This window comes from Paralichthys olivaceus, chromosome 4 (genome assembly GCF_024713975.1).
Source record: "Paralichthys olivaceus isolate ysfri-2021 chromosome 4, ASM2471397v2, whole genome shotgun sequence".
NCBI classification, from domain to species: domain Eukaryota; kingdom Metazoa; phylum Chordata; class Actinopteri; order Pleuronectiformes; family Paralichthyidae; genus Paralichthys; species Paralichthys olivaceus.
The window spans coordinates 9,539,361-9,551,978 of record NC_091096.1 but is presented as its reverse complement, the minus strand read 5'-3'; the positions used below and the strand labels follow the sequence as shown (position 1 = coordinate 9,551,978).

Below are 12,618 nucleotides of genomic sequence, written 5' to 3'. Positions count from 1 at the left end.
ATAACTCACAAGATGGCAGAGAACAAAATTAAAGTTTAAGGGTCAAGACTTGAAATCTGGCATGCTGAAAAATATCTCAATACTTCATCTCTAGAATAATTACTTTGCATGCTGGAGTTGGATAAATGATTTAATAAACACGGATGGATGTACAGAGGTAGCAAATTGATGTATTTTTCTTTTTAGAATGCAGTTTCTGTCGTCTATCACCAGATGATAGCATCAGGACAGACACAATAATAATCACAATAAATGCATCATATCGTCATCGTATATAGAATACAATAGAAAATGTCAAGTCAAAATTAATCCAAAATTCTAACAATTATTCCTTATGAAGTGGAGTCTCAGCATCTTGCATTTCTGTCTCATGTCTACACACACACACATACACAAACACACAGACACACACCTATCAGTGGAAGGAATCTGTGAAGCAGGACAAATCAATGATGTCCTCTCCTCTCTCCTTCTCTGCTCCTCAGGTTTGCCAGTTTTTCCCCCAGTTCTTCCCTTTATCCATGCATCTTCTACTGTATCTCCAATTCTTCCATGTCCTGCCTCCTCAATCCTATATCCACAATCTGGCCTGCAGTTGGGGGATACACGCTAAATCAAGATACATGCAAACCTACCTAATGGGATGGAAAATTGGAGGTATTTTTCTGCCACTATCTCTCCACCCTTTACTCTTTGTATGTTTCCAATGCTCTTCCCTCTATATCTTACTATCCATTAAATTTTTCTGACTCACATAATGGCCACTCTCTTCTTTTTTTTTTTCTTCGACGTGACTCATTTGGCAACTCCTTTCTAAGCTCCTTCTCTTTTCTTATCACCCTCTCTCTCACCCTTTGGCATTATTTCTTCACATAATTGTCACAATCAGTTCCAGTTCCTCATCTAATGGCCCTTAAAAAAACACTTGTAAATGTGGATTTTAGTGCCGCATCCTCTCTCTTTTGTTCCATAATCAGAGAACGTGTGAGAAGATGTTGTACACTATCTGGATGCTCTTTGTGAAAAATCTGAAATCATTTAACACCTTATCGTGCTCATTTGTTAGCAACTGCAGCATAATTGATATTATCAGAAATCTTAGTCTGCCCTTTAGGTCTTATTTAGTATTTAGATAGACATCAAGAATTTCCCCTCGGGGATGAATAAAGTATGTCTATCTATCTATCTATCTTTATTTTAGCTCTGAGCAAAACTTGGTATTCAGTGTGAACACTTTCATTGTAAACAGCTATTTTTGTATACTGCACCTGGTAAAAAACATTTTCTCCAATCCACCTACATTGTGTATAATTTGTTGCCAGGACTCCGATGTATCAGAACAGATTTTTGTCATGGCTACCAACATGGCTGGTGATGTGTGTTGGAAATATCTAAACAAATCTTTCTAAACAGTCATTAAATTCTAGGTAAATGAATGTGACGACCAGACCAAGGGAAAGAGCACCATGGTTACCTGTGCTTTTCAGCTGAAGACAACTCTCTCCCATAAAATTGTTTCTATAGAACCAAACAGCAATAAATAATAAATTTTATATGAAATTTAATTGTATCTGGATTGTTTTCTTTTCTAATAAACACCACGAGCTAATGTGGATGCACTTTTAATGCACATATTTAGGAAGTTAACTAAACATTTAGTTTATTTCCTCAGAAAAATATGTTGCCTCTGAAAAAACTGCAACCGTAGTGTGTTATTACTAGGAGATGTGGTTGCTGTTGAGTTGAGTTCACTTTCAACATTAGTTTGGGCTTCCAGTCTAGCACAAGCCATTGCACATATTTCAGACATGGCTGTTTTCAACAGTTGATACCTGCTGAGTCCTGCAGTTCTTTTACACTGTTAGCAGATGGAAGTAACAGGATATTAGTCTGTGAGCCAATAACAGGTTAAGGGTTTAAAAAACAGGTATTGTGTTGTGCCAGAGAAAGAGGTATACAGCTTTGATATCAATGAAAGGCTCTTTATCATTATGTGATGCAAACCATGAGAATGAAAATATATATTTTTAAAAACGTTCTGTAAATTTAAAAACAAGTTCCATAAAAGATTTATCTCCTTCTGGGGTTATAACTCGCAAAGCATTTTTTCCATGAGGAGAAAAACTACCAATTTTACCAACCGGCTTAATAAACTGAATGTGTCTGTGTTTTTCATGTTGTATTTAATGCAAAGGGACATAATGTAATTGTGTGTCACTATGGCTTAGCAAAATGAAAGAAATAAACTCTGTTTTTTAATATGTCTGCCTGCATGTGTGTTTGTTTGGTTAGGATTACGGGAAACCCAGTGTTTTCCTGTGCTACAATGACAGTTAAGTAGAAAGACATTAATTGGCATGCAAAGCCCAAAGCATTCCCAAACATGGCAGAAGATTTATGCAAATGTCTGCGTGAGAGTGTGTGTGTGTGTACAAGAGCTTGCATGAGTTTCCAATTGAACTGCAGCTATTAAATGTGCTTGAGCTGGTGGACACATTAAGCCGTCATGTTGGAAAAAAAAAAGTCTTTTAAAAAGTCTTTCAATTGCTCAGAAGATGTAATGGAAGGAGATGTTTCTTGCATGATGACAGGGCTGCGAGGGGGCTTCCAAGGTCCTGTGACTCTGTGAAGTCACTTAACATAATTTACCACGTATGTCAGACGAGACTGGAGATGATAATTGAAGGTGACCTCAATTTTAGAACACTGCAGTTTGCAGGCCATTGATTCTTGCAAAGAGGGGAATATTTCTGTCTCTCCACCAAAGGATGGAGAATATGTGCTTATGTGAGAGAGAAGAGCGAGCACCAGCATGTGCAAGGGTGTAATGATGTGACTTTATTAGGGCCTGTGCTGTCGTTTCTATCTGTTGCATGGGATATATAAGGACCAGGTCATTTATCTCCATTCTATCTCTTTCTTTCTCAAGCTCTTCTTCCCGTTTCATTTTACCTTTCTCCTCTTCGCATGTTCCCCCTCTCCGACGAGTCACTCTATCACCTTTCATTCATTGCTTTCCCCTTCCCCCACCTCAAGCTCCTTTTATTTCCTGCTTAGCCACATCGATTTCTTTATTGTGCCGGCTCTAAAGTATAAATCTGATGCCGCTTTTCCTCTCTGTAGTCATTAAAGATGTTGCAGATAGCTAACGAAGCAATTACACATGGCAGGTTTGTCGCCTCTATATAAGAGAGCAGTGGAGCCTGGCATGCCTGTAGATGTGTAGAGAGAGAGAGAGATAGGCTCCCGTGTAAGAAGGTAATGGAGCAGAAAGCCAATTCTACCACAGTGCAGCAGTAATAATTATGACTGATCTCAGGTGTCTGCTATTATCATTATCGCTAGACAACTGTATGCATATGTGTTAAGTATGATGGGGATAAATGGCATGACAAGGTGCGGAGGATTGAAAAAGGCGACGGCCGATCGGGGAGAAGGGGGTGGTAGGATAGAGGGAGGGAAAAAGAGAAAGATGAAGAGGAAAGGGAGTTGGGGAGAAAGAGTGAGGTCCTCTGAATGATAACTTAATTAAAGTAAGACAGGAAAACAACAGAAAAAAGAAAGCTGGACCGTGTGCCTTTCATTAATGAGACTGGCAGCAGGGATTAGAGAGAAGACTCATGGAGGAGGGAACAGAAATCTCAGGTTAAGTGGTATTCTCAACAGACTGTAGAGTTGGATTTGGCATTGATTGAACCCATAATAATCATCTCTGCTCCTCAAAATTACATTTGCACAAGTTTTTCCCAGGAAAAAGTGGCCTAAGAACGGTTTGGATGTAACTCCACATCTTTGCATCAATTTGTATTTGTGGATCTTTGAACATACAAATTACTGCCACCTCTACCTCCACCCACCACTCAGCCACTCTGCTGCAGCTCCGGCACATCAAACACACAAACCTCTGCTTGTTTTCTGTTCTCTACACGATGTCAGTGGTGACATGGGAGTGTTCGAACTGGAAGCCAATGCTGCTGAGGATCAGCAAACCAGTAAAGGGTTGCCCACACAAATCAATTTATCTAAAAGGTAATGTATTTTATGTTTGGTGCGATCACCATCTCTGAGTTAGCTGCCTTAGCTGAAATAGCATGCAAAACACCAATAACCCCTTGTAAAGCTATGGTGAAATGAGGGGAATAGAGGTATGTTATAATTATGTGATTGTTGAGGATGTGTTCTCGAGGCATTTGATGTACCCCCACTGTCGGAATCCTTTCATGGTGTCTTATATCATATATAAGGACAATATGGTCATGTTCACAAGATTACATATGGCATATGCATTTACTGTAAATGGTATATGCTGTAAATGGTGTGAGACACACACACATACTTTATGTGTCAGTATCACAGTGGTTGGGCTCTTTGGAGCCTGTTGTCCATAATTCAGAAATCTATAATGCAGACACTGAATGGCTCTACAATATAAAATTCATGGGAATGCACCCATTATCCGTAATTCTTATACCACACATCTGCATCGTGAAAGTAGTCGGGTACAAGGGAAATACATTTGACTTCATATGTTATGAAAGTTAATGCACATAGCGTAGGGATGAGAGACATATACAGAGAGAGAGAGAGAGATGATCTATAATTTATTCAGCAAAACAACCAATGTTAATTTAATTTGTGTGAAGAGTTGCGCATCTCTTCGTGGAAAGGTCAGTGTCAGGTGAAACCTCAGTGTCTGTAAACATGAGGCCACTAATTTACCACAGAGTAAAGGTTAAATAATGGAACAAATGAGAAAGGTTTGCAAATGCTAAGGATCAAATATTTAGTAGATAAGCTTTCTACTGTATCATGTGACCAAAGGGAATTTCAAATACTGACTAACATACAGGCAGAAGGGACAGCTGGGAAGGTAGATGGCTAATGCCAATGCTCAAAATATACAAATAACTAAACTACATTCTATAGGCTGTAAAACCTACAGTGAGTGTTCCATAATCTACCTCCTGTTACAGTAGAGACATCCCTGTGTAAATCATCTACGATTAGGAATACATAGACCAGTCTGCTCTCTGTGCTTAGCTTTGGACTTGTCCACTCTGTAGCTGGGGGCCTCACATCCATCTTTCCCAATCTTCACTTCCTTACACCCGGGCCATGCTGGGTGCATTAGCTGTGTGTGTGCATCTCGAAACGTCTTGCTTTTCATTTTGGTCTCCATGTTATCAGGTTAGGTTGGAACTACGATGCCCACATGACCCGCGTGTCTCCGAGAGTCAAACACTCACCTATTTTCTCTGTGTGCGGTCCACAGCAACATAGACAGTAAAAATAATCTTTCACCACAGATTCAATGTCTTTTTTTGTTTTTTATTGTGAAAACTTCCAATTATCTTTCTATCAACCATACAACATACTGCAGCTCAGTAGTAAAAAAAATAAAACTCAGTTTAGTTGCACTTATATGGCACTTACATGTCCCTGCTTTTTTGAAGCAAACTGCACTTACTTGATTCTTGCTGTTCTGGGTTTGTACCCTCATGGTTCAATGCACTTATTGTAAGTCGCTTTGGATAAAAGCATCAGCTAATTGAAATGTAATGTAAATGTAATGCAGCTTAAATCAAGGGACACTTTCTTGAGATTTAATTGAAATAAAACTGCTCTCAACATTATTAACATTTCTAAAATGTCAAACTGAGGTACTTGTAATATTCTGAGAGCTTCCTTTACACAGTGGCTGCGTTCTTATAAATCCACTGCATCGCAAGATGAAATGTTTCACCCCCACCCAACTCTTTTCAGCCTCGTTATTAAATTAAAGTTATTGCTGCTGCTGATTGCTTAATGTTGCTAATTGTGATTGCAAGCTGATTCGTAGTTAATCTTATTACTGTTTTTATAACACGGCAAGCCGGAATAAACAATTTACTATCTGTTTAGCATGTTGGTAGATGTGTCCAGGTAAGCCTCAAGAACAATATTCTTTATTGGCTCAGTTTACACTGGTGCTGCTGCGATTTTTGCTCTCAGATGAAAAGCTGCTCTGAACAGAGCATGACACCAAGGTAAATTACATTTTCTGAAAAATATACAGAATTCACAGATTTCTGCTCAACTCTTTCTTCATCATACCAGATTGCTTGGAAAATAATGTGTTTAATGTAAAGAAGAAGCACCAGAATCATTTGGATGCATTATAATAGAGCCATCGTCCCTGCAGTGGCGATTCCTGCACTGATATTAACTTGAGAATTAAGTATTGTCACTAAAGCCGTCATTACATAAGGGAAGACATTAGCCTGGGGTGATAGAGACAGGGTTACCTTTCATAATCATCAATTCATATCAGGGTCTTTTTGCACCTTTAAACCTGTCTTTGAAGGCTTGTGCTGTGGATGAGAACTGAGGAAATCATTTTACATATAGGTAATCCCTGTCCATTGCAATGAAAAGGAAAAGGTTTGAATTTACACTGTACAGGACAGGATGCTTAGATGGTTGCCATTTTTTTTTCTCCTCCTATTCCTGGGTTTTAATTTTGCTTTAGCAATTTACTCGGAGCAAATTCAAACACACTCTGGGTCAAACGGGTGGATTCCTGTGGCTTTTCCCCTTGACTGTATGCTGCTCAGAGCCTGATTATTCTATATTAACCTTATTTAATATTAACCTTTTCTCCAGCTTGACATGCTGTATATCTGCCATGCTTTTATTGCAGGTTAGGTTAGGTGCACGTGAACACCATTTTTCGAGGGCTCCACATAATTTGCAAAGGCTACAAAAAGAAAGTTAATATGCTGGCAGTCTGAGAGGAATATAAGCCTCTCTTTAGTCATTTGATGCCATGTATGAATTTAATTGAATCCTAAAGACAGGCCAACAAATGCTCAGAGTGTTCGGGGAGACGGTGGCAGGAATATTGTATAACAAGTGCCTTAATTCCCTCAGAAGTAATTATGCTCTGTGATTAGGGAATTGTGCCTTAATGTAATTATGCTGTGCTTTAAAGATTAATTTTGTCTGTGATGGCATGCTGCGTTATGTTGTTGTCTCACCGCATTATACATAATCACAGCTCCCTATCTCAACTGTTATCTGCAAAGAGTTCCCTCTGATGTGGAGGATAGACACCGTGTGTTTGTGCATGTGTGTGTGGGTTTTTTTTTTATGCATGAACATGCCACACCTGTGCACACAGATGAATCTCTGTCCAACTGAATTTCATGAGGGATTTATGTTCTGCAAACCTCGGTCTAATATGTAAACTCTATTCTGCTTGTTTGCACAATTCACTAAAACTGAGGAGTCAGTGCAACTAAGGTCTTTTCTTGATTCCAATGCATCAGGACTGTTTAACAAAACAACATTCAAATGTTGAGGTAAAAGCTATCTATGATTTCCTTTATCAAAATGATAGATTTATAGCTTTATGGTAAAGGGTCTATATTTCTATGGCACTTTTCTGGTCTTGATGACCACTCAAAGTGCTTCACAGTACAGTTAGTTATTTACCCACATACACACACACAATGAAACTATGTGCACTCTCTCTCTATCAGAGTGATAATTTTGTAGGGAAACACAAATCTTATTCTTTAATTCTTAAATTTTAGTTTAGCTCATATGTCGGTTTATGAACTACAAAGAAACTGAACAAGCAACATTACACCATCAATCCAGCATTTTTTCACTGGAACATTATATATATACAGTAGGTAAAGAGTCATAGCAGAAACACAATGTAGGCCATAATTACATGTTATCAATGACGTCAAAGAACATTAGGTGAAGGGCGGTATAGCTGCTGGTGGTCTCTGTCTGTCTCTCTCTAAATAATGGTAAGAAAAATCACATGGCTCATACGGCGTCTTTGTTACGGCTTTTTACTTTGTGGATAATGAGCTCACAACTAAAAAGGATTACTATTATCCAAGGCTAATGGTCAGACGATATATCCATCATCTCATGATTCCTGATTGTTATATTATTTCTGGTTGATTTGACCAAGGCTGAACAGCCACCAGGGAAAACGTCCAATACTCTCAAAATGGCTGTCCACCTCTGCATATTGTGATCAACAAATACTGCTTGAAAATGCTTCTAATCAATCTCATTATCATCAAGTTCAATGTAACGGGTGAGATGATTCTGCATCCTACTGGTGCACATAAAAGGAACAACCAAACAATGATGCTTGAGCTGCTTCTGTGCAGTTGTTATGTCACTTTCAGAAATAAAAAACCGGCAAGGTAGCAGAGCTGTTCTATACTGGTCTATACAGTAGTTACAGCCACAAGGAAAGAAATACCTGCATAAGAATGAGATGCAAATAAAGTAGAGAGGTGCACTGAAGTTCTCTGGTAAATGTAGAAATTATGTAAATCCACTCTATGTGTTAGAGCAGAAATGATTCCCCCTCGCCCACAGTAGAACACCACACAGGGGTTCTGTTTTAAGTACTTACCCTACTGACTCCTCTTCCCCTGTCTTCTCCATAATTCGTCCCCAGGATTTCAAAGAAGATGTTGGGGTTCGTGCCGTTGTCAGTGAACTCCAAGAAACTTGTGAGGCCGCTCACTCCAAACTGCAAGTACAAGATGATTTTTTTTTGCTGTTATTGTTGTTTGGTAAAATGTATCACTGAATAGAAGATACAAATCTATTGCTGTGATCCGCATCCCATAATCATGGCTTTAGTTACCTCATCAAGCTGCAAAATGTGAACAAAATCATGTCTGTTCTTGTTAAGATCAGATATACTTGCGTGGTTGTATTTTGTCTGTGTCCAAGACATAAAACATTGCAGACAGTTTTTACTAGGACAATATATTGACCTGAGTATCAAGGTAGTTTTAATCAGTACAAACACACAAACACATACTCGCACACACATGCACACACAGTGCTAGTCCCCAACCTTTGCCCTTCCTCCCAGTAGTGTGACACTGCAGCTGCTTCAGGGAAGCAGAAAGGTGTTATTCTCCTTAATATGATTCATACCATGTTTGTGTGTGTGTGTGTGTGTGTGTGTGTGTGTGTGCTATTTATGTGAAGTGATTTGGGTTATGATCCTATGCCTAATCAAATAGACACTTGCACATGCACCATCAATCTATATGATTACTAGTATACCATTTCACCATATCATTTAGCATCATGACACATTCATTTCCACACAACATTATAAATAATGTGAAGAAAAGGTTAAGCGTTTTCATGCTTTTTAAGCTATTTTGTTATCATTGGTTAAGTTACTTTAATTAACAAAATTATTACAAGAGCAGAAGAACTGCCATTGGACATATACAGTACTTATATTTTTTAGTAAACATTTCTTATTTTACAAGCAGTATAATCATTAAATAAGCAGTTAGAACATTTTATCTAGAATATGCCAAAAATGACAACATTTTTAAGATAGTGTTCATAAAACCAGAACACACTTGAACTGTCATGACAGAAATATTTACTGCAGGACGGTTATATTAGGCAACATTAGTTTTAACTAGGTGTACCAATAAACTGCTCAATGAGGGCAAATATATGATATGGCTCATAAATGCTGTTAATTGACTATTTGGCTAATTAATCTAATTTGACACCGAAAGTATATTATTACCATATTTAATAGTTTTATTCCCCTAGGATGACCATACACACACACACTATAGCTCATTTATAGGCATGATTCACATTTATTTGCTTCCTTGAAAACCGGGCAAGGTTGAAACCTGTTTGGATACCGTTCATTGCCTTTTATAATTATTCAGTTAATTAATGTAGACAGCTCAGTATTGGCAACAACAATTATCTTTATTTTAATGGAACCTGGTGTAAATGTCATTAAGCCTGAAAGAATGAGTTAAAGGTAGAAGAATGAATAAAGATAAATAAAACAAGACTTAAAGGTATTTTTTGGCATTTGAAAGCTCCTTACAAATAAAATAAAGGTGAAAGAGCCTGTATCTTAAAATTACAGCTGTAATAATCCTCAAGAGTAGAGCTGAGACTTTGAAACAGCCCCGCGGCTCCTGGCTGAGGGTCTCGTACTGCATCACAGGAATTACTGTGTCTATAAAACAATCAATATAATTTTAAAAATAAATCCTAACACTGTTGAATCACTGAGACTAAAGAAGTGGATTTTTCAGCCAACAGACCAAACCCAGCATACAGTTCAACTTTAAAATATCCAACTGCAGTTTCTCCTGGTGCATTTCATTACCCACTATATGAACCTGTTTGAGTTCGACAGTAGAGCTCCTCATCAACAGCTTCAAATTACTGTCTATAATGGCACCAGATACCGAAACACAGATTAAACACACAGAGACACAGCAAAGCACAAGGCTCATACGCTGCAAAATGTAACTGATGCCAGAGTGTTCAACTGAACTCTATTACTACTTTGGGCTCTTTAACGCAGCTCTGTCGAGACATCAGGGTTGGTTAAACAGCCTGGGCCGACTGATGAAAGCTCCAGACCCCAGACAGATCTCAAGGTGAATTGCGTGGATAGATAAGAAAGCTATTGCGCTGTATTTATTATTGTCTGAAGCTAATCCTAAATTAACATTTCACTTGGCTTCATCATTCAGTCAAATTGCCATCCCTGGAGTAGTTTTTTTTTTTCTTTATTGATATCAAAACAGAGGGCATTGATCCAATTGGTTTAAACAGTGATCAAAGTGTTGCCAAACCCCCTAAACTAAAGGTGAGATTCAGAGATTCAGCAAATCCCAGCCGCAGGATGAAAACCATTATCTCCCACAAGCCAACTGTGCAGGAACTGAGGGGAACTTGCGAATTGATGCACGTGTTCCTTGAAAGGTATGCAATCATTTGAAACCATTAGCACTAAGGTCATAAAGTTACTGAGCACATATCGGAACATAGAAACTATCTCTTGAAATAACAAAATCACATTTCCGTGGGATATTGACGTTCCTCTTCATCCCTGGAGAGGATTTGTGTTATAGCAAGAGATGCCAATGTGTAAATGAATATAGCAGTGATTGCATCTGGCTGTTTCAACTGCAGAGTCTCAGCCAAAACAACAATAGTCCCTGGTCTCAAAAACTTCATATCATGAGAACATTTTATTGAAATGCAAATACATGCTCTCTAAAAGAGCTGCAAAATAATGCATTTTTCCCAATGTTAAAAGAAACACAAGAAATTGAATATTGTGCTCATATGTTGTTGTTGGGACTGGGGATGGACATATGCTGTTGCTTTCAACTGTGGTAAATAAAACCTGAGCTCCAAGCACACAAAACCGTTTTGGTAGATTTAGTCAAATAACTCTTTTAGAATAACTCTTTTCTTTTTTTAAAAACAAAGTATTTATGAGCTATTTTTAAACTGGCAAGGACGCGGCTACAACATCGCACAGCAGTAGAGCGCTGCAGGAGAATGATGAAACAGATGGCACGGTCCACAAACTGAGATTAGATATAGGTTACTTTGGGTCACAAAGATATCAACCACATTTCAAATATTACTCCAGAAACTGGGAGGGATTGACTGGTGATTATATAGTACAAATCAGATTGTATATTTCATGCTGTTTCTTTTTACTTATATTTCAAAACGTGTACACCGCTGTTTTCCACTCTCAAGTGTTTCATATATTTTCGCTATGGTTGTGCAACCCAAGAAAAATGTGGTTGTTTATTAACTGTCCACACAAATCTTTACTTAATTAGGGATGACATTGCAAATACTTACATAACAGGGACTAGAAAAACAACCTCATGCTTGTATTTCTAAATTATCCTAACTACCATATTTTTTAACATGTATGCCTGTTATTGTGAAGCTGTGCCTTATTTATATACTTGATGTATTAAAGATAAAATCTGTGAGCTTGTAGTTAATATGTGAGAAGTACATGGTAGTTGACAGTTAAGTGGTAAGATATGAGAACACTACTGTTGGGCCACCACAGAATGTACGTGACGCTGACAGTCAGTGTTAGACGCTAACTATTTAGAAAGCTAGCAGGCACGTAACATAGTAAGAAATGCAGAGGATTTTAAAGGATGGGAGTTCATGTGGATACTATCCTGAACATGAACCCATTTGAAGGCAGCATATTTGCGAGAGTGTTCAAGTATGCTTGAAAGCATTCTTAGTTGAAGACCTCCCCTCCAGACCTGCAGGATAGGGTATGCGCTCCTCTTGCCTCACTTTCATACCTTTTTAACAGTATCCAGCATGCTCTTGCCTCCCTGCCAAGGTTTGGAGTTCTTCCTGATGCAGCTCAGACTGGCCATGCTGTGCCACTTCCTATCCTCCAGCTTTCTGTGAAAAGTGTTGGCCAGCAGCAGCACGGTGTCATAGATGTAGCGGTTGGTGATCTACAGAAAAGAAAAGACAGAAAGAAAAAGGGGGAACCATTATAGCAATAACACAATAAGTACACAAATTAGCAGGTCTTTCAAGAGTTAAAATGTATTCTTTGGAAGTTAGTTTAGGTCCTTCTCCGGTAATGGTGCTGAGGAAGATGGACTGACTTGCATTAACTCGTTGATTTATTATGCACCAAGGGAAGGAAAGAAGAAAAGAAAACCAACAATATTTGCAGCTTCTCTCTTTCTCTTTGGGATTGAATCTCTTTAAACCAACATGTTTTGCACCTGTAGCGCATTAAAT

At 38.3% G+C, this 12,618-nt stretch overlaps 1 protein-coding gene across 3 annotated transcripts in view; it reads right to left on the bottom strand.

Annotated features, from left to right (window-relative positions):
- grid2 (glutamate receptor, ionotropic, delta 2) overlaps positions 1–12,618 on the bottom strand; it is a 423,234-nt gene that overhangs the window by 119,191 nt on the left and 291,425 nt on the right. For all 3 annotated transcript variants that reach the window (XM_069523619.1, XM_069523620.1, XM_069523618.1), the window contains exons 7-8: positions 12,162–12,323; positions 8,426–8,545 (exon numbers count right to left, since the gene is read on the bottom strand). In XM_069523619.1, the coding sequence (XP_069379720.1) occupies positions 8,426–8,545; positions 12,162–12,323 (282 nt within the window). The remainder of the gene's footprint in view (positions 1–8,425; positions 8,546–12,161; positions 12,324–12,618) is intronic.